This window comes from Maylandia zebra, linkage group LG17 (assembly GCF_041146795.1).
Source record: "Maylandia zebra isolate NMK-2024a linkage group LG17, Mzebra_GT3a, whole genome shotgun sequence".
Taxonomy (NCBI): domain Eukaryota; kingdom Metazoa; phylum Chordata; class Actinopteri; order Cichliformes; family Cichlidae; genus Maylandia; species Maylandia zebra.
In genome coordinates this window covers 36,921,220-36,940,412 of record NC_135183.1, presented here as the reverse complement: position 1 = coordinate 36,940,412, position 19,193 = coordinate 36,921,220, and the positions used below count along the sequence as shown (strand labels likewise).

Below are 19,193 nucleotides of genomic sequence, written 5' to 3'. Positions count from 1 at the left end.
ACTTGCTGTCGGCGTACAGAGTGTTCTTCCCACACGTGTGTATTCATTAAAATCATTGTTTGACCAAGAGCTCCTGGACCATGGGTGGTTTGTATTCTCCTTCCTCAATTTTGAACCTTAACACTATAACAGTGTGTCTGCAATAACTGATTATCAAACCTTTAACACAATATCACAGAGGGCCCAGAACAAATACACATGGTGTTCCAAATGCAAACACAGCGTAATCTGCAGAAATGACCCAAATCCCAGGACAAAGAGCACGTCCCTATCTGACATCCACCAGCCACAGCACAAGAAAGAGGTCCTTTAAACATGCATCCAGTTTTCTGGTGGTGGCACAAAGCACTATTGTTACCCAAGTTTTATGTGTTTGGGTTCACACTCGAAATTCTAGACTTTATTCATTAACTTTGAGCTTAACCTGAAAGGACACGTGCGCGCACCGCCTGGAATAATTTATCTTACAATTTAATAGACTACCTGGAGGTGATGACACCGCCTTCCCAGTGATCTACAAAGCACTGCCTGATAAACGCTTTAGCTTTATTTCAGTTTTGCTCCGACTGATAAAATGTCTGGGGATGCTCACTTGCTCGTGGCAGCAGACTATGTGGTCTTTGCTGTCGTTCTGCTCCTGTCTGCTGCTGTTGGTTTTTATTACGCCTGGAGAAGCAGGAGACAAGGAAACTCCAGGGACTTTCTAACTGGGGGCCGAAAACTCAATGCCCTGGCTGTCTCCATGTCCCTCACTGCCAGCTACATGTCATCCGTCACTGTGCTCTCCAACCCAGCCGAGGTAACGTGTCGGGACTGTCCTGGATCTGCACTCAGCTTCCTCAGCGCACAAACATTTATTCAGAGCTTAAATTAGAATTTTATAAAATGCGTAAAACTGTGATTTCTGTGCATTAGAAGATGGCTGGAGTCAGCTAACCGAGCATTACTTTGAGTGCACCGCTTTCAATTTCAAACAAATCAAATAACGAATTTAAAGTTTTCGTGTTACTCACCAGAGTTCAGCACTGTTCATATGTTGCTCCAAAGCTCGTTCAGTATCAGCAGCATCAGCGTTTCAAATGATCTCCGGCAAAGTTTCACCAGCCAACCAGCTGTTTTGCTATTTTGTGTTTCCATAAATCTTTTTCAACCTGTCCGTAGGTGTATCGCTACGGAGCCATATTTGGCTATTTAAGTATTTCCTATGTAATAGCAGTGGTGTACACATCCGAAGTCTTTCTCCCAGTTTTCTACAGACTGGCCATCAACAGCACATATGAGGTAACTGTGGTTTTGTTTTCAACATTATTTTTGCTATATTTTAAACTGTTGGCTGGGCTACACCTGTCAGTAAGTGTACAAAGTACTAGCTTTGAATTGGAGGGAGTGAGGGGAACTAGAAGTTTCATGTATCAGTATCAATATGCGTCTTTTCTCTGTCTGGTCTCTGCCAAGTATCTGGAGCTGCGTTTCAGCAGAGCCACTCGTCTCCTGGGAATGCTGATCTTCTTTTTTAACGCAGTAAGAAGCCAGTGGTTCAATCTTTGTAGTGCTTTGACTTCTGCACATAAAACTACGTTGGTATCAGCAGAGACATGTTGTTGCTGTGACTTTCTAACTCTTTGCCACAGTTGCTCTACACTGGACTTGTAATTTATGCTCCAGCTCTGGCTTTGAACCAAGGTATGTCAGCTCCAGTTCACAGCAGTTAAGTTCGTGAAGGGATCTTGAACAAGAGTGTTTCCCCTGTTAATGAATTTCCCTTCTTTTTGCAGTGACTGGTATGAACCTGTGGGGTGGGATTATTTCGACAGCCACTGTTTGTACTTTGTATTGTGCACTGGTTAGTAAAACATTTATTACATACGACACACACACTGCAGTGCATCACATTGTCAGTCGAACCTCATCGAGCATCACTAAGCCAGGAACCTTAAGAGACCCCCACTTTCACATTCAGCAGAGATTAAATGAGAATATTTACATTTTCCTAAAATTCACGAGGTCCCCTTCCCATTTACCCTTTAAAACAAAATATCTCTCATGTAACATCACCTCTGATTTCTTGACTTTTTCATTTGGATGATTTAATTCAAATGATTTGTTTTGTTTCATGAAAAATATGTGCCCATTTTTAAAATTTGATGTTTTCACCTGCAATCACTAAGGGTCAAAAGTTGAAACCGTGATTGCATAATGTGTTGCGTCACCTGGTTTTTTTTTTCTAAAAGTCTGCAAACATTTGAAAGCTTAGAAACCAGTTGCTGTAGTTTACAGAGCACAGTGTTTTCTCATTCATGGGTAATCTAGGACTTCAGCTTTTCAACAGTCTCCACAAAAAATGTGACTCTTCAGACAGGACAAATTTTCACTTTGCTCCACTGCAGATTAAACAGAGGTATACAGCTGCCTGTGGATGCATTAGTTGTTAGTAATCTCTGGCACTTTTCCTTCGCCTGTCCATTGTCCTGTCCCCCCCTTATTAATGTACTTGTTACTGAAAAAAGTAACGTCGTTAGTGACGCCGTTATTCCCATCACTTGTGCTTTCTGAAAATGTTCTACTACAGAATACGGTCACATATTTCCACGTTATGCATTCTGTTCATAAATACAGCTTCCTAACCTTTTTGACAGAGATTTTTCTTGTTTTGTGGCGTTTGTTGCAGGGTGGCCTGAAAGCTGTGGTGTGGACAGATGTTGTTCAGGTAGGGTTCTGGATCAAATAAAACGAAAAAAAAATACACAAATGCCTCCAAATAGTTGTGGTAGATGGCTGCCCCTTCCTGACGTTCACGTTTCTTCCTGTTAAAAGGGAGTTTTTTGGTTCACACTGCCATTTGATTGCTGGCGTTTTCTCTGTTATCTTACAATATAATGTCCTTTTGTTATGATTTGGAACCATATAAATATATTCCATTGCTATGTAAGTAAAACTGAATTAAATTGCAATCAGGTTTCAGTCTAATTTTATCGACACCACAACCACGTTTGAGTCATGTCTTGATTCTTTGCAGTATTCATGTAAATTAGCAAGAATTTGATAACTGGGACCAAAATCTGTCAACATAGTTACAGAATACAGATCTGCCAACCAAACAAATCTCTGATTTTTCTTCCAGATTGGAATAATGTTTGCAGGCTACATGTCTGTTATAATCAAAAGTGTGATCTTAAAAGGAGGAATCTCCACTATCTTGTCAGATGCCCAAGAAGGAGGAAGAATTAACTTTGTGGAGTGAGTATATGTGTGTGTGTGTGTGTGTGTGTGTGTGTGTGTGTGTGTGTGTGTGTGTGTGTGTGTGTGCGTGTTATACTAAAATCATCCTTTCATTGTGTAATCCCAGCTTTGACATAAACCCTCTGAGAAGACACACTTTTTGGACACTAGTCATCGGAGGGACAGTTGGTTGGAGTGCAGTTTATGGGACCTACCAACCTCAAGTTCAGAGATACAACTCCTGCAAGAGCATTAAACATGCCAGATTGTGAGTGATTCAAAGGAATGCATTCCTTCCTTCCTGTTTAGCTTGCAAAACTAATAATTAAAATAATAATAATAAAAATTTTTTTTTAAAAAAGCAACAATATATGACACGTCTATTTCCACATCTATGTAAATTCTGATTCAGCCAAAGACACTACATTGGTGGGGTTTGCTGGCAAATGACACGTTCTTATCATAAACTCGGAAAAGATAGCTATGAAGCTATTATAAATGATGACATAATTTAATTTAATTTAATTTAATTTAATTTAATTATTTATTTCACACTTGGTCAACAGTTTCCACAGTTAGTTCTTTCAAACAAACCAACTACACTTTCTGTCAGTAAAGCACTGCAACCACGTGTGAAAAGGAGCAGGCAGAAGAATATATTCTTATTAAACCCTGCCCCCTATCTACAATCCAACTTATTTCGCAAGTGGGCACCAAAAGTCAAGGAACAAACTAACATTAACACTTAATATAAAATAAAAGGATCTGGCTTGCATCAGTCACATGATCACATTTAACCAATGATCGCCCTCGACGGCAGAACGCGCTGGTTACGAGACGGGAACGAGCTCACAAAGAGCACGCGCATTTTTAGCGGTCCGGAGCTGTAGGAGAAACACAAGTTATCTCAGAGACACAGACTGATGCGACAAAACCAGTAAGTAGGTGTACAGCGTACACTGTAGTGTGTAGCACCCAGGAGTATTAGCTTATTACGTACACGTTGGTAAGATGTCTTGTGTCAAATGACGAACTGAAACAAACGAGCGTGCTGTGTGTGCAACAGCGCGACAAACATTACCTGTCCTTTTATTAACTGCACAGGTAGTGCTGGTCATAGCTGCTGGCTACCTGTGTAAGGCTGTCATGGGTCTGTAGCTCTGTCACCGTTTTAGGGAACATATTTAGTTTTAAAGTAAGTTTCCGGGCTTTTCCTGCCTTTCTGGAGGGATTATATTTCACTAAAAAACGATCTAATATGCATGTCCACATAATTATGCATTATAATAATTATAATACATTAAAAAAACACACGCTGTATTTTAAAGAACATACATTAAGAAGCAGATTATATTAGATTTATATTTTAAATAAGACAAAATTTGGATTTTACAGCAGTAAAATGATTGTATCTCTACAGTTTAAAAATGTAATAAGCTTTGCCCCTGCACAGAGTGGATAGTGAAACAAATGGAATCATCATAATGACATTATTTCATATTTATTACTTCCCCCTCCTCATTGCTTTATTATTGTAGCTCTAGTAATAAATAAATTTAAAAAAAAAGATTCTGGATCAGCACCATGATGCCCATAGTATATACAGTATTCTGAAGAAGGTCTAAAATGTCATTGTGTGTGCATGTGTGTGTTTCATTTAGATGGATTTTTAAAAAAAAATATTACTCATGATATAACATTGTCCAGACATGCCTGGTAAGGACATGAGGAGGAAACAGCAGGAGCTGTGTGAGGCTACTAAAGGCAGTGCTATAACATTTTTCTGTCATCATTTTATTATAGATTAAGTGCAAGAGTTGTTAGGTGTGGATAATTAGATTATAGTTTATTGCAATAGCAAGTTGTGCCTTGTTCTCAGATAGACAGCAAGTGGAGAGTGATATATGAAATGATGGGATGGAAGGAAGAAGAGAAGCAAAGAGTGAATCACAGGCAGAGCCTAAATTATTTCTCACAGTTTTTTGTTGCCTTATGGTTCCAAGCGCTGTCACCAATCTTTGCATTTTGTTATTATCTCATGACACTTGTTTAATCAGCTACCATCTCTCCTATGGACTTTTTAATGTCTACAGTCTCAGATCAACACAGCCCTGCCCTTCCCATATTAGATTCTTGATGAATGTGTGTTGTTGTTATTCAACCTGGTTCAATGTGCCCCTTTTTAACTTTGAGCACCCGCCCCTTTAAACCTCTCTGCACGGCCCTACACTCCACATAGTAACGAGGAGAAAAGATAAGTAAATAAAATAAATGAAACAAAAAATAATGGATCCTTATTCAATTAACTCCAACTTCATTCACATTCTTCATATTGAGTTATCGTTTTAGACATCATCAGCATACAGTGATAAGAAATATAATCTCGTTTGCTATGCTACACTGATTTTTGTTTGCATACGTCACTTTTTCGTGTTGTGTTTTTTCAGAGCTCTCTTCATCAACGTGTTAGGCCTAGTTTGCACCCTGACATCGTCAGTGATTTCAGGGCTGTGTCTTTATTCGTTCTATAAGAACTGTGACCCATGGAAAGCTGGACAAGTTTCATCACCTGATCAGGTCCATACACATAAACAAAGAAACCACAGGATGTTTGTTTTTATTCAAGTTATTTTATGATCTTAAAATATAAATCTTTTTCCCCTTTACAGCTGTTGCCTTATTTGGTGATGGATATCTTGGCAGATCACCAAGGGCTTCCAGGACTAGTTTTTGCTGCAGTATATAGTGCCTCTCTGAGGTTCATACAACATAATTTGATATATTTTTATTCATGTTGCATGTAACATTTAAAGCTGTGCCACATTTGAAGTGTCAGTTATGTCCATTAGTCCAGAGTAAACATGGTTCATTTCTTCATGTTCAGCACAGTTTCTACTTCAATCAACGCAATGGCTGCAGTGACCATGGAGGACCTGATCAAACCACGCATTAAACTATCTGAGAAAAAGCTTCTCTTGATCTCCAAAGGGCTGAGTAAATAACGGGTTTTCTGTTGTTTGTTTATAACACAGACTGCATGTTATATTAGATTAAACTGAGCACTGCTACGTGGATGCGGCTGTTAGTCGATAAAAATGTCATTTTGTGATGTGATGTTTTTGCAGGTGTGTTTTTTGGAATTGTATGCGTTGCCATGGCTGGACTGGCATCACTCATGGGACATATGATGCAGGTAGAGGGATCTGTTGATGCAGAGCTGTCAATGTGTTCAGGCAAACACATCCAGGAATAGGAATGGGTATCGTTTAGGTTTTATCCAATACCAGTACCAAACCGGTACTTTTGAAACGGTGCTGGTGCTTAAACGGTGCTCGAACCGGTGCTTAAAGAATGGAGAACACACACTTTGTCCAAAAACCTCTTATGTTTAGCTGTTTTTTTTGTAAAAAGATAACAATGTTAGCCTTTTACCTTTGCAAAGGTAAAATGATTGGCTAGAATCCAAAGTGTATGACATCTCAGGAAAAAAAAGCACCGAAATGTGCGCTGCTTTTCGGTCTGGTTACTACCGTTTATGTCAGAACCGGTACTGGTACCCATCCCTATCCAGGAATGTTGTTGTTTATTAGAAAGCATGTTAATTACGTAAATAAGTACATCTTTCACTTCAGTAAATACGACCATTTTTAAAGTGTTTTTTGAGCTGCAGGTCTCTTCAAACAGGCAGTGTCCATCATTTGGGGGGTCACTGGGGGTCCTTTACTCGGTCTGTTCAGTTTGGGTGTCCTCTGTCCATTTGTCAACTCCAAAGTAAGTCCATTCTCATTTTGGTATTTTCCTAAATCAACCTAACATCAATTTATCATCGTATAACATAGTACGGGAGCATTTTTCTTATTAACAGTATTAAAAAACACTTTATTAAATGCTTAATGTTTTAAAAAAAATGTTAACAGTAGGATAAAAATAATAATGACCAAACTCAGGGATGTGTGCCGAGTCCCCTGCTGTACGCTCTATACACTCACGACTGCACCCCCCACCCACCCATCCAACATTCGTATGCTGTAAATATTAACTTTAACAAGTTTGCTGATGACACAACTGTGATTGGGCTCATCACGACGGGAGATGAGTCTGCATACAGGGATGAAGTCGAAAATATGTCATCAAGGTGCAGCTGAAACAATCTGGTCGTCAATACCAAAAAACCCCCAAAGAAATAGTAGTTGACTTCAGAAGGAACAAATCTGACCCCCAGCCCATACACATTAATGGGGACTGTTTGGAGAGGGTCTCTGACTCCTGGGCCTGCACCTGGGTGGTGACCTATCCTGGAAAACAAACACCACAGCTATGATCAAGAAGGCACAGCAGCGACTCCACTTCCTAAGCGTCCTGAAGAACAACGCCTTAGCCAAGGAGCTGCTAGTGTCCTTCTACAGGTGCTCCATTGAAAGTACACTGACATACTGCATCCCAGTGTGGTTTGCCAGCAGTATTGCTTAGGAGTAAGCATCACTCCAGAGGGTCATCAACACAGCACAGAGGATCATCAGCTGTGATCAAGAGCTGTACTCTTCCCTGGAGGAGGTGTACAGGTCCTGCTGCCACAGGAAAGCCTACAGCATCCAGAAGGACACCGTGACAGTTTCACCTCTCATCCGAGAAGCTTCTTCAGTTCTAAGGTCAAATGGTGGGGAGTCCCAGATTTAAACCTAGTGGTAGTGTCCCCCCGCAGAGGGACAAAAGGACCCCCTGATGATCCTCCAATCGCCTGAGCCAAGGTGTGAAACTGGGTGTGGGTCCCAATCAGCCAGGGTTTCGGGTGTGTTCATTGTGAAACCTGGCCCCACCTTATCATGCGAATTCCTGAGGTCAGATGGCCCAGGATGTAAGTGGGCGTTAAGGCGTCTGGGGAGGGATCTCAAAACTGGATTATAAATGGCAGACAGTTGGTGTCGTAAACCACCGCCTCTGTTCAAAGATGGTCGCTCACAGTGGACATAGATGGCTTCTTTCACTCCTCTCTCAAACCATCTGTCCTCTCTGTCCAAAATGTGAACATTGGCATCCTCAAAAGAGTGACCTTTGTCCTTAAGATGCAGATGGACTGCTGAGTCTTGTCCTGTGGAGGTGGCTCTTCTATGTTGTGCCATGCGCTTGTGAAGTGGCTGTTTGGTCTCTCCAATGTAGAGGTCTGGGCATTCCTCGCTGCACTGTACAGCATACACCACATTGTTAAGTCTGTGTTTTGGGGTGTTGTCTTTCGGGGTGAACCAGTTTTTGTCTGGGCGTGTTGCTGGGTCTGAAATACACCGGGATGTCATGCTTGGAGAAAACTCTCCTGAGTTTTTCTGATACACCGATAAGATTCTGATAAGAAGGACAGACGCAACAACATTGTCATCCCCTATGTAGCCGGTGCAACGAGCTCACCCGAAACCCTGGCTGATTGGGACCCACACCCAGTTTCACACCTTGGCTCAGGCGATTAGAGAATCATCAGGGGGTCCTTTTGTCCCTCTGCGGGGGGATACTCCCACTAGGTTTAAATCTGGGACTCCCCACCATTTGACCTTAGAACTGAAGAAGCTTCTCGGATGAGAGGTGAAACGTCTTCAAGCAACTTAAAGAAGTCCAGACGCTTTTCTTTGCAAGCTCCTTTGACTACGATGACCTGGATGACTGAGAACCTTCACAGACAGACTTGTACATACTATTTTTTTTCTTTGTTTAAAATTTATCGTACATCTATACTTGTTTCTCTTAACAGTGCCCCCTTCCACTTGTACTGAATGGGTTTACATGCAGTTTTTGTTGTTCAAAAGCGCAATGGCAATAAAGATTCTGATTCTGATATTTGTCCACAGGGAGGTCTATGTGGTCTCGTGACAGGATTGGCTGCAGCTGTCTCTGTGAGCATTATAGGGATGATATCCCCTTCTCCTCCTGAGATGACCCGACCTCTCTTTCTGAGCACTGAGGGTTGTAACTTTACTACTGGTAGCAGTTTCAATTGGACTACCCCACTGCCAACAGAACCAAGTCTTTTTACCACAACCCCAGGACAGAATACTGATGACATGTAAGTGTGGTCTGGTCTGTCTTGAATGAATGAAATATTATCTGGTGAGATGGGATGACCGAGCTTTCCTATAATGAACGAAAGTATAGTAAAATAAAAAAAAGGCCATATGATTTTAAAAAAAGTGATATAGTAAGGGGCAATGTTGTGAGGTCATTAATAATAATAATAATAATAATAATAATAATAATAATAAACCTGGTGGAAAGCATAAATGTGCCCTAGTCTTGTTGAATATATTTTTCATTTGCAAACTGTCTTCACAAATTCCTTTGTAGCCTTCAGAATACTTTCATAATATGGTGTAATTACATTAATAAGACATTTGTTAACAAGATATCTACTAATCTCTCACCACCAGACATGCGGTTCAGTGGCACTCTCCATCCTACCTTTACTTCTGTGTCATTGGAGGTTTAACATCTGTTATTGTTGGAATAATCATCAGTCTCTTGACAGGTAAAAAACAAATGAAATAAAATAAATAAAGATTTTGTCATTAATTACCTGTACTTGGGAATGGATCTGTGATCTCATTTTCTTATTGTTTCATAAGGACTTTTTGTATTTGTTCTTCCACTTATCATTTCAGGGGGATTGAGGGAGACGGTGGACCCAAGACTTATGCTAATGAAAGAAGACACTCTTTCTTATCACCTGTTCAAACGTGTCAAAGATGGGGTACGTGCTGAAGAGCAAAGGTATCAAAAGCAACTGACTGATGACAGGCGCTCAATTCTGTCTTATACTTTTCCTTCCTTAGGTCATGGGAGGAACAGACAATGTTGGTCAGCCAAACAAGGAGGATGGAATCAATAAACCTGCAGTAGGGAAATTTGACAACAATACCCGTGTCTCATCTTTTTAATGACCGATACAGCTGAAGAATTTCACAACAAAGCTGCTGTAAAGCTCAAATCCAGGATTGTACTCATCTGACTTCATAAGAAATGAGACCAAAGGAACTGAGTTGTCAGCGAGAAAATAATGTTTTTATTTTTCCAGTGATTCAGTAAAAAGTAGAAAGCACTTCTTTCAAATATCTACTTGTGTACATGATGATTGCATGTTTCTATTGTTTAGATTAACAAATTATTAATAAAAAGCCACATGATAAACATTCCAATTCAAATTTATTGTACAGCGCCAAATCACAACAACAGCTAACAGCTTCAAGGTGCTTTATATTGCAAGGTAAACCCTACAATATGACCCCCATATTACCAAGTACTTTGGTTACAGTGGGAAGAAACCCAAATGTCAACAAAGCTAAGGGCGGCGAGGCGTCATTGCGGGTGCCGCTCAGGTGCGTCCGCCTCCCCTGCAGCGGCATTGCAGACCACGCCCCGCAACACACATTAACGTGGTAAAATACATATTTAGGCAGAATTTTGCAAATTTCTATTTTTAATTTTTTTTAGCAGCATATTGCTTTTTTTCCAATTATTTTTTAAAAGTCAGGTCGCCCTATGACAGCTGGGATAGGCTCCAGCGCCCCCCGCGACCCTGAAAAGGATAAGCGGAAGCCAATGGATGGAAGTCAGGTCAAGGCTCCAAAAGCCCAAAGGCAATATGAGGGTGGCGGCTCACAACAGTTTTTGTTAGCTACATGGATCATTTTAGCTCAGCTGGGTGTGTTTCCTTTTGTTTCCTTTAAGAGTTCAAAATGTGTTCATTACATAAATAAAATGTAATTTTCTCTATAGCACTTCATGGATTTCATAAGCAACAAACATTAGTTGTTCACACAATGGTAAAAAAAAAAAAAAGGTAAAAAACAATGTTGTGTACAGTGTTATTTTCATTTTAGATGTCAAAAAGTATTTGCGGCTAATTCATTCAATTTATTGTCTTTATTTATAACTGGCATTATTGTTTCATTCTATTATAGAATCTTACAAAAAAGAGGCAAAATTGTATTCCATTATGCTTTATTAGCTGTTTCGGTGAAAAACAAATCAGCAATGCAAAAAAAAAAACAAAAAAAAAAACAAAACCCAACATACTGGAAAACAGTTATTCATCACTTGATTGCTTCAATACAACCCTTGGGCACCTCGCTCTCTCTCTCGATCAAATCTCGCTGTGGTAGACTCGTATGACCCAGGCTGATACAGGGTGCCCAGTCTGGATCCAGCATTTTGTAGTCTCGGTCGTTGTGTCCTTGGGCAAGACACTTCACCTAATGATAAATTACGTAATAACTAACAGAAGACTTACCTTTGTGGAAATGCTTGGAGCAGACTAACATGTGAGCTGGAGTGTTCTGAGACGTTCATTGGCGGTCCCAGCCCAATTGGCGCCCTGGGCGAAAACTCTCTCTGCCCCCCCCCCCCTCCCCACAGACACACACACACACACACACACACATAAAACATATTAAGGATTATACATTAACATAAAACTGTTGTCAGAACCATACTGAATTTCGCCAGAGAAACACACACAGACACACACATATGAAGAGAGAGAGAGTATGCATTGATGCATTGTATGCAAACAGCTACCAAGCAGCCATCATAATTCCTCATACAATGAGAACAGGACAAATCAACAACTGACAATGACTAATTAATATTAAAATCTGTAACATATTGTATTGTTTGGAGTTTAGTCTGTTACTGTTACTATTTTACCATTTCTTCTTGGAGCAGCTCTAATTCGCATAATTTCCTTAGGGATTAATAAAGTATTCTGATTCTGATTGTTTCAGGATGACCTGCCATTATCCAATGACACATCTGCTTACCTGTATCTTTTGCTCGTTTCTCCTCCTCTTCTTTTCTCTTTTTTCTAAACTGAGGACCTGATGGCTTTGAACTTTTCTTGTCCATCTTGGTTTTAATTTTGCACTCCAGTATGAACACAAATCCCCCAACTCGAGGATCACCACAACATAACCTAATAGACCTACACCCTGGTTCACAGATTCACTTTGTCTAGGGTTTATTTCTGAGATTTCACACAACCCAGGATTCAAATCATGAATACATAATGGGCTTGGATTTACAACATTATGAATGAAATGTGCTCTATTTGGAAGCAGCTGGCCCCCCTCCCCTTTCGACGGGTTGTGTGTGAGACTTTAAATCATCAAACTGTAAATTATAAATTTTAAATTGTTATTGATCCCTTTATCTCGAGTCCTAAAGTGTATATTTTTTCTTACTCTTTTATATATATATTGTTTGTTTACTTGCACTGCTGTAACTGGAGCCTCGTCGTCTCGTCTCTCTATATACTGGACTGGATGTAGCGGAGATGACAATAAAGTTTACTTTGACTTCAGCAGCAAGCAGGCGCACCGAGGGCTCTCGTGCTCACTTTTCGTGTATAGAATTTCGAATTTCAAATTATAAGTGTGTATTATAATGTCTGGTGTTTTCGTGTTTGTTGTTTTGTTTTTATTTTTGTTTTATTTTGCGAGTTGGTTATTAGATGCTGCTCCAGCCAGCCAGAGAATCCCCCGCCGCCCCGCCCTCTCCTCCCTGTGCCGCAAGCAGCAGGTGCACCTCGCAAACGGAGGGCGCCCTTACTCCCAGCAAATGGGCGATAGAAAACCGATCGGTGCCTATGCCATTCCCAGTATGCGCTGGCTGATGTCGGGGCAGCATAAGTACGAGCAATTTTTTATTTTTTTTGCAGATATCCGTGATGCCGCCCCCCACGACGATGCAGCAAGAGTCCTGACAGGGACTAGAAAGAGAGAGCAGATTTCTCCTGTTTTGGCTTCCCTTCATTGGCTTCCTGTTAAATCCAGAATTGAATTCAAAATCCTGCTCCTCACATACAAGGCCTTAAATAATCAGGCCCATATCACCATATTACCCCATTAGAGCACTTTGCTCTTGCACTGCAGGCTTACTTGTTAAACGTAGAATGGGGGAAGGAGCCTTCAGTTTTCAGGCCCCTCTTCTGTGGAACCAGCTTCCAGTTTGGATTCGGGGGACAGACAGTATCTCTACTTTCAAGATTAGGCTTAAAACTTTCCTTTTTGCTAAAGCATATAGTTAGGGCTGGACCAGGTGACTGTAACATCAGTAAAACCTTTTCTCTGAATGTATTATTATATTATAGGCGACTGTTGTTGTGGTTTGGCGCTATATAAATAAAATAAATTGAATTGAAAATTGAAGGCTGGCTTCAGGTACTGTCTGTAGTACGCTGCTCCCCAAGGGTATTTACGGCCAAGATACAGGAGCTTGTTTGGAGATGAGAGACACATTTTTAAAGCTCTACAGCATTGCACACCACCCAGCCTTTTCTGTTTTAACACCAGTGTACTCACATTTTTGTACAGCCTGAGAACTTCAGTTTTTGGCCATGGTCTTTCACACTTTTCAAAGCAGAAGAGGAGAAAGTGAAGGCCAGGAGAGAGAGCACACAGAAACCATTACACAACAGTAGAAAGTAGTAATGGCCCGCTGAAGCTGAAGCTCCGGTGCGTGTGTCAAAAAAATCAACACACTGCTTCAGAAGCACTGTATCGAAGCTTGATTCATTTGGCCAGAGTCACGTGATTAGTGACGTCCGAAGCTTCATTTAGAACCTAACTGCTTCGGTATCTGATTCAATGGTTTATAAGAAAGCGAATAATTCGCGGGATTTGTGGAGTGTTTTGATGGTGACGGATAGCGAACCACTGATCATTCCACTGAGAGATTTGGAGCCAGCGAGGAATAGAGGAGGTTCTGTTGTGTGGGAGGATTTTGAGTTGATTTTTGTCAATCGGGTGGATTTTCCAGCTTTGTGTTCTGGCCGTTTGCTTTTGTTTGTGCGTGTTTATTTTATCTTTTTTTTTATTTTTTATTTTTTATCTGAAAACGGGAAAAAGGTAAAATGTCAAAAATCTGCTTCCATAATATAAATATTGTAGCGTCCCTCGACAGAAGACACAGACGATACCCCATAGGGTACCCTGAAGGAAACTGTTGCAGTTGGGCATGGGATTTGGCTGTGGGTCCCTTCCGTGCTGTACAGCTGTCACAGCGGCGGCAAAAGTCCTCTACATCCCATCTATGTCGGGCCCAATAGAACCCCTGCCGGAGGCGGCGGAGTGTTTTGGTGACACCAAAGTGGCCAGACCCTGGGGCCCCATGCACTGCGCGAAGCACCATCTCCTGCAGGGCCCGCGGGACAACCAACTGCCACCTCGTCTCGCCCGTAGCCGGTTCCTTCCAGCCCCTTTGTAGCACTCCATCGTGCCGCCGCAAGGCATTAAACATGGACCAGAGTCCCTTTGTGGCCCGTGACAACATGGCGATTTCCTCCCATTGGGGTTGTCGCTGTTCCTTAATCCACCCAAGCACTGGCTTGATGTCAGCATCCTCCTCCTGTTGACGTCTCCACTCCGTTACATCCACAGCAACCAGCCTCTGACTGGATGGCCATTCCTCCACCCCCGTCACAGCACACTTTACATCGGGCACCAATTGGTCCTCCTCCTGAGCTTCCTTCCTCTCACAGTAGTGGCATCCATCCTGGGCACAGGGTCTGCGGGAAAGCGCATCTGCGTTTCTGTGTTGCACGACCGCAAAATCATAAGCCTGCAGGTCCTCAATCCAGCGTGCTAGCTGCCCCTCTGGCTCCTTGAAAGACATGAGCCACTGCAAGGCAGCATGGTCAGTTCTGACCGTAAAGTGGAGGCCCCCGAGGTAGTACTTAAAGTGGCGTATGGCACATACCACTGCCAGCAGCTCCCGCCTTGTGACACAATAGCGGCGCTCAGGTTTGTTGAAGGCCCGACTATGGTATGCCACCACTTTCTCCCCGCCGGGTGTCACCTGGGCTAGCACTGCACCAAATCCGACACTGCTGGCATCTGTGTCAAGGACAAAGGGCAGAGTGGGGTCAGGCGGAGAGAGCACTGGGGCCCCCACTAGGGCTTCCTGCAGTGAGGTGAAAGCTACCTGGCAGCCTGCTGTCCACTGAAAAGTCACACCCTTTTGGAGCAGGTGGAACAGTGGCGTGGCTATGCAGGAGAAACCCCTTACAAACCGTCTGTAGTACGATGCCAAGCCCAGGAAGCTCTTTAACTCCTGCACAGATTTTGGGGTGGGCCAGTCATTAACAGCTTGGGTCTTATCATCCATGGTGCTGACCCCCCGGCCCCCAGTGGGTGGCCCAGGAACGCAACCTCATGTCGCATTAAGCAGCATTTCTTTGGGTTGAGTTTTAGCCCTGCTGCCAATACCCTCTCCAGGACCCGTCTGAGGGCCCCGAGGGCAGCGTGGAAAGAAGCACCATGGACCAAGATGTCATCCAGGTAAACCACGCATTCTCCGCGGGGAATTCCAGTGAGCACCTTATCCATGAGTCTCTCAAACGTGGCAGGGGCATTGCAGAGGCCGAAAGGAAGAACTTTAAATTGTCATGAGCCTCCGCTGGTAATAAATGCAGTCTTTGGTCTGGCATCTGGTGTGAGGGGTACCTGCCAGTACCCGCTGCGTAGGTCTAGGGAGGAGAACCATGAGGATCCCGCCACAATGTCAAGGGTCTCATCTATACGTGGTAGAGGATATGGGTCCTTCTTTGTCACCTTATTCAAAGGCCGGAAATCTACGCAGAACCGCCAGTCTTCCTTCACTTTCTTTGGAACCATAACAACTGGGGAGGCCCAGGGGCTGGTGGATGGTTCAATGAGTCCAGCATGCTGCATCTCTTGCAGAGCCCTCTCCGCTGCAGTCTGTCTGGCCAGGGGGAGGCGTCTAGGCCTCATCTGAATGGGCTGTGCATCTCCAGTATCGATGTCATGTTGAAGGAGGTCAGTGTGGCCCATATCATCCTCTGAGAAGGGGAAGCAGTCCTTAAAGTCCAGCAGCAGCTGCCAGAGCAGGCCCTGCTCGCTAGCAGTCAGTCCATCGCAATTCTCCTCCCACACCCCCCTCACAGCTGAAACTCTCCCGCCCTTGTCCGGCGGTTCCTTGGGGAGAAGGGGAGGGCATGAAGCGGCATGGGGTGCAGTTGAGGTCAGTGTAAGTGGTTCCTTGGGGGCGGCCGGACTACCAGTCAGGTCCGGGGAGGAGTCGGCTGCCAGCTCAGAAAGGGCGTGGGCCTCAGGGTGATCAGGTTGGGGTGGCCACCTCAACATCCGAACAACACCACCGTCAGGGAACGAGAGCGTCCCCCCCCCCTTGTGTCAATAACGCAGTCCAGTGCCCTGAGTACATCCAGCCCCAGTATACAGTCTTCCAGGTCTGCAACCCATACAGAGCAGCGGACTGACTTCCCCCCCACACTCAGGGTGAGCAGTGCTTCCCCTAGCATGGGGGCCCGCTCTCCCGTCACAGTCTGAAGCTTCACCATGGTAGGGAGGATGCGATCCCCCCTTCCCACCACATCAGGTCTTAAAACTGTCGCTGAAGACCTGGTATCCACCAGGGCTGAGCACCATAGTCTATTCACAACTAATGGAGCATACCAGCAGCTGCCAACCCAAGTCCTGCCCAACAAAACAAGACGCTCCACCTGTCCATCCACAGCTCCGCAGGGGCGCTGTGCACCCCCGTGGGCCCTGAGCTGGGTTGTTCCTCTCGGAACAGGAGGTCGGGACACAGCCCCAGGGTCCTGCATCGTCCCGGTTATGCAGACCCCATGTCGTTTCCCTGATCCTGGCGGGCGTGGGGACAGTCTCGGGCTAGGTGACCCGGCCGTCCACATCCCCAGCAGACCCTCGGCCCTCTTCTCGGCCTTTGTTCCCCACGTAGCGTGACAGCTCTCACCAATTGGGTCAATCCCTCCGCCCATGCGGGTTCAGCAGCGCCCGGTGCAGTCCCTCCTGTAGTCCCCGTCTGCAGTCCCCGTCTGCGGTGGCCTGGTCAACTCAGTCAGGGGTTTAGCAGCCCCAGCACACAGTAACTCTCTCTCTGTAGCCAGCTCCAGGGCCTCCTGAAGGGATTTAGGGAGAGCTAACAGTGTCTGGATCCTCAGCTCATCTGGAAGCAGGGCCTGGAGGAAGTGGTCACAAGCTAATTCGCCCTGGATGGTGGGGGGCATGTGGGCATAGGTGCGGTGGACCAGCCCTTCAATGTCATTAGCTAGGTCCCTAATGGATTCTCCTGGTCGACGGCGGCGGCTGCACAGTTCGGAGCGCAGCAGGTTCGGAGCAGAGCAAGAACCAAACCGCCTCTTCAGAGCCCCAACCAAAGCATCATAATCCCCCCTGCCCTCTGGGCTCAAAAGCAGCAAGCTAGACAGGGCATCGCCAGTAAGGCACATAGCTAGCTGCAGGGATTTCTCTTCAGCAGACCACCCACCAGCCCTGGCCAACAGTTCAAATTGTGCATGAAAAGCTTCCCAGTCAGCCTTGCCATCATACCTGGGGGTCTTCATGGAAGCGTGGAAAGTGCCTCTATGCGTCGGTATGTCTTTCTCCACACCCCCAGCCGCTGCAGAAGTCCCCAAATAGCTCTTTCGGCCACTCGAACGGTGAGAGGATGCAAAGCCGGCTTCTCTCGCTCACCCGCTCTCTGTGCTCCGCGAACCTCCGGTCCCCGGCGGAGCAGTCGTGTCCGTGAGCTTCCGCTGTAGGTTTTCGCTTGATCTTGGAGTAATCCATCGGAAGCATTCCGCAAAGTCCCGCAAAAATCTCCAGCGTCCACAGCCAATGCCGTGAGTCGGGGCGGCGTGAGCGCAGATAACTCCGGAGGTGAAAGCTTCGCTTTTACTTCTGACACCAGTGTAGCGTCCCTCGACAGAAGACACAGACGATCAGCGTTCCGGTTACCGGTGTTTATTCAGAATAGTAACACGGGCTACTGTGGGCCGTAGCCAACGCCAAAACAACAGGGAAAAAAGTGCGCTCTACAGCAACAGCACAACCCCCGACACTCTCTCTCTTCCGCCCCACACCACACACACTCTCTCTAACCCCCGCCCCCGAACACTCTCAGCCAACCACACACCTGCTCTCCTCCAGACTCTCTGTCATTGGTAGCTGATCTGATTGACAGGCCAACCGGCCTCTAGACTACCGCACATTCAAGGACACTCAGTAAATCACCATGCTGCGGGTGTGGTCCAACTATGCCATAAGTAACTGGCAATTCTGAACACAAAACACTGATAACACAACAGTCAACTAACTTGTAACCCAGTCCATTACAATATCATTAAATAACTTTAGAAAAACTTCCACTTGCCTCTTTACATGTAATGTTGTAAAAATATATATTTTATTGTTTAATTAATCTGAAAATGTTAGTCTGCCAAATGTGCAGCAATTTAATTTATTTATTCTCTTTAGCTGATAGTTTGTGGGGCCCAGGTAGACTGTATAACTGCATATCTACCAGTTTCTCTGCACTCCAGCCTCCTCTGTGCCATGTGAAGGGATTTTCCTTAAGGCAGGAGAAATGATCTCCACGAAAAGGAACAGGTTCGGCCATCGCACACTAGAACAAATTCTCTTTTTAAATAAAAATGAAAAAGGGTTACCTTAAATGCATCATGTTTTTAATTTGCAAGTTCATAAGCATTTTCCTTTTCCATTTCACAATCAATTCTACCCCCAGGTCAAAAATATGTCTGGGAAAATTTCCCTAATATAATATTATTTATAAATACACCCGTCTAGCAATTAATTGCATAAGTGCATGGAGGCAAGACCTCAGAGCAGAAGCATATTCCATAATGTGTTGTACATTATTATATGTATATATTATATTAAATGTGGTATTTTTCAATTATTGTATTTACCAACATCAAGAAGTCACAAGCAAAGAAAGACCACACCATGGTGCATATTTAAACAAGGAGAGTTTACTGGTCAAAACTATTTATTAAACAAATAAAACACATTTTTAACCACCAAAAAATACACTTTCAAAGCAACACAACAGCGGCCCAATATCAGACAGAATTCCACTCTGTAGAGTGGGCAATCATAATGAAGCAGTTGGTTTTATTTTGTGGATTCAAGCTGCTC

The 19,193-nt window shown here is 43.9% G+C and overlaps 1 protein-coding gene across 1 annotated transcript; it reads left to right on the top strand.

Moving 5' to 3' along the window:
- Window positions 1–475: 475 nt before the first annotated feature.
- LOC112436245 (sodium-coupled monocarboxylate transporter 1-like) lies at window positions 476–10,388 on the top strand. Its single transcript, XM_076875765.1, has 17 exons — window positions 476–799; window positions 1,162–1,281; window positions 1,456–1,521; window positions 1,632–1,683; window positions 1,776–1,843; window positions 2,669–2,707; window positions 3,122–3,237; window positions 3,347–3,487; window positions 5,667–5,796; window positions 5,889–5,977; window positions 6,104–6,213; window positions 6,345–6,412; window positions 6,904–6,990; window positions 9,054–9,268; window positions 9,630–9,727; window positions 9,861–9,949; window positions 10,032–10,388. Exons 1-17 carry the CDS (start codon window positions 575–577, stop codon window positions 10,134–10,136), a joined length of 1,818 nt encoding a protein of 605 aa, XP_076731880.1. The 5' UTR covers window positions 476–574; the 3' UTR covers window positions 10,137–10,388.
- The last annotated feature ends 8,805 nt before the right edge of the window (window positions 10,389–19,193 follow it).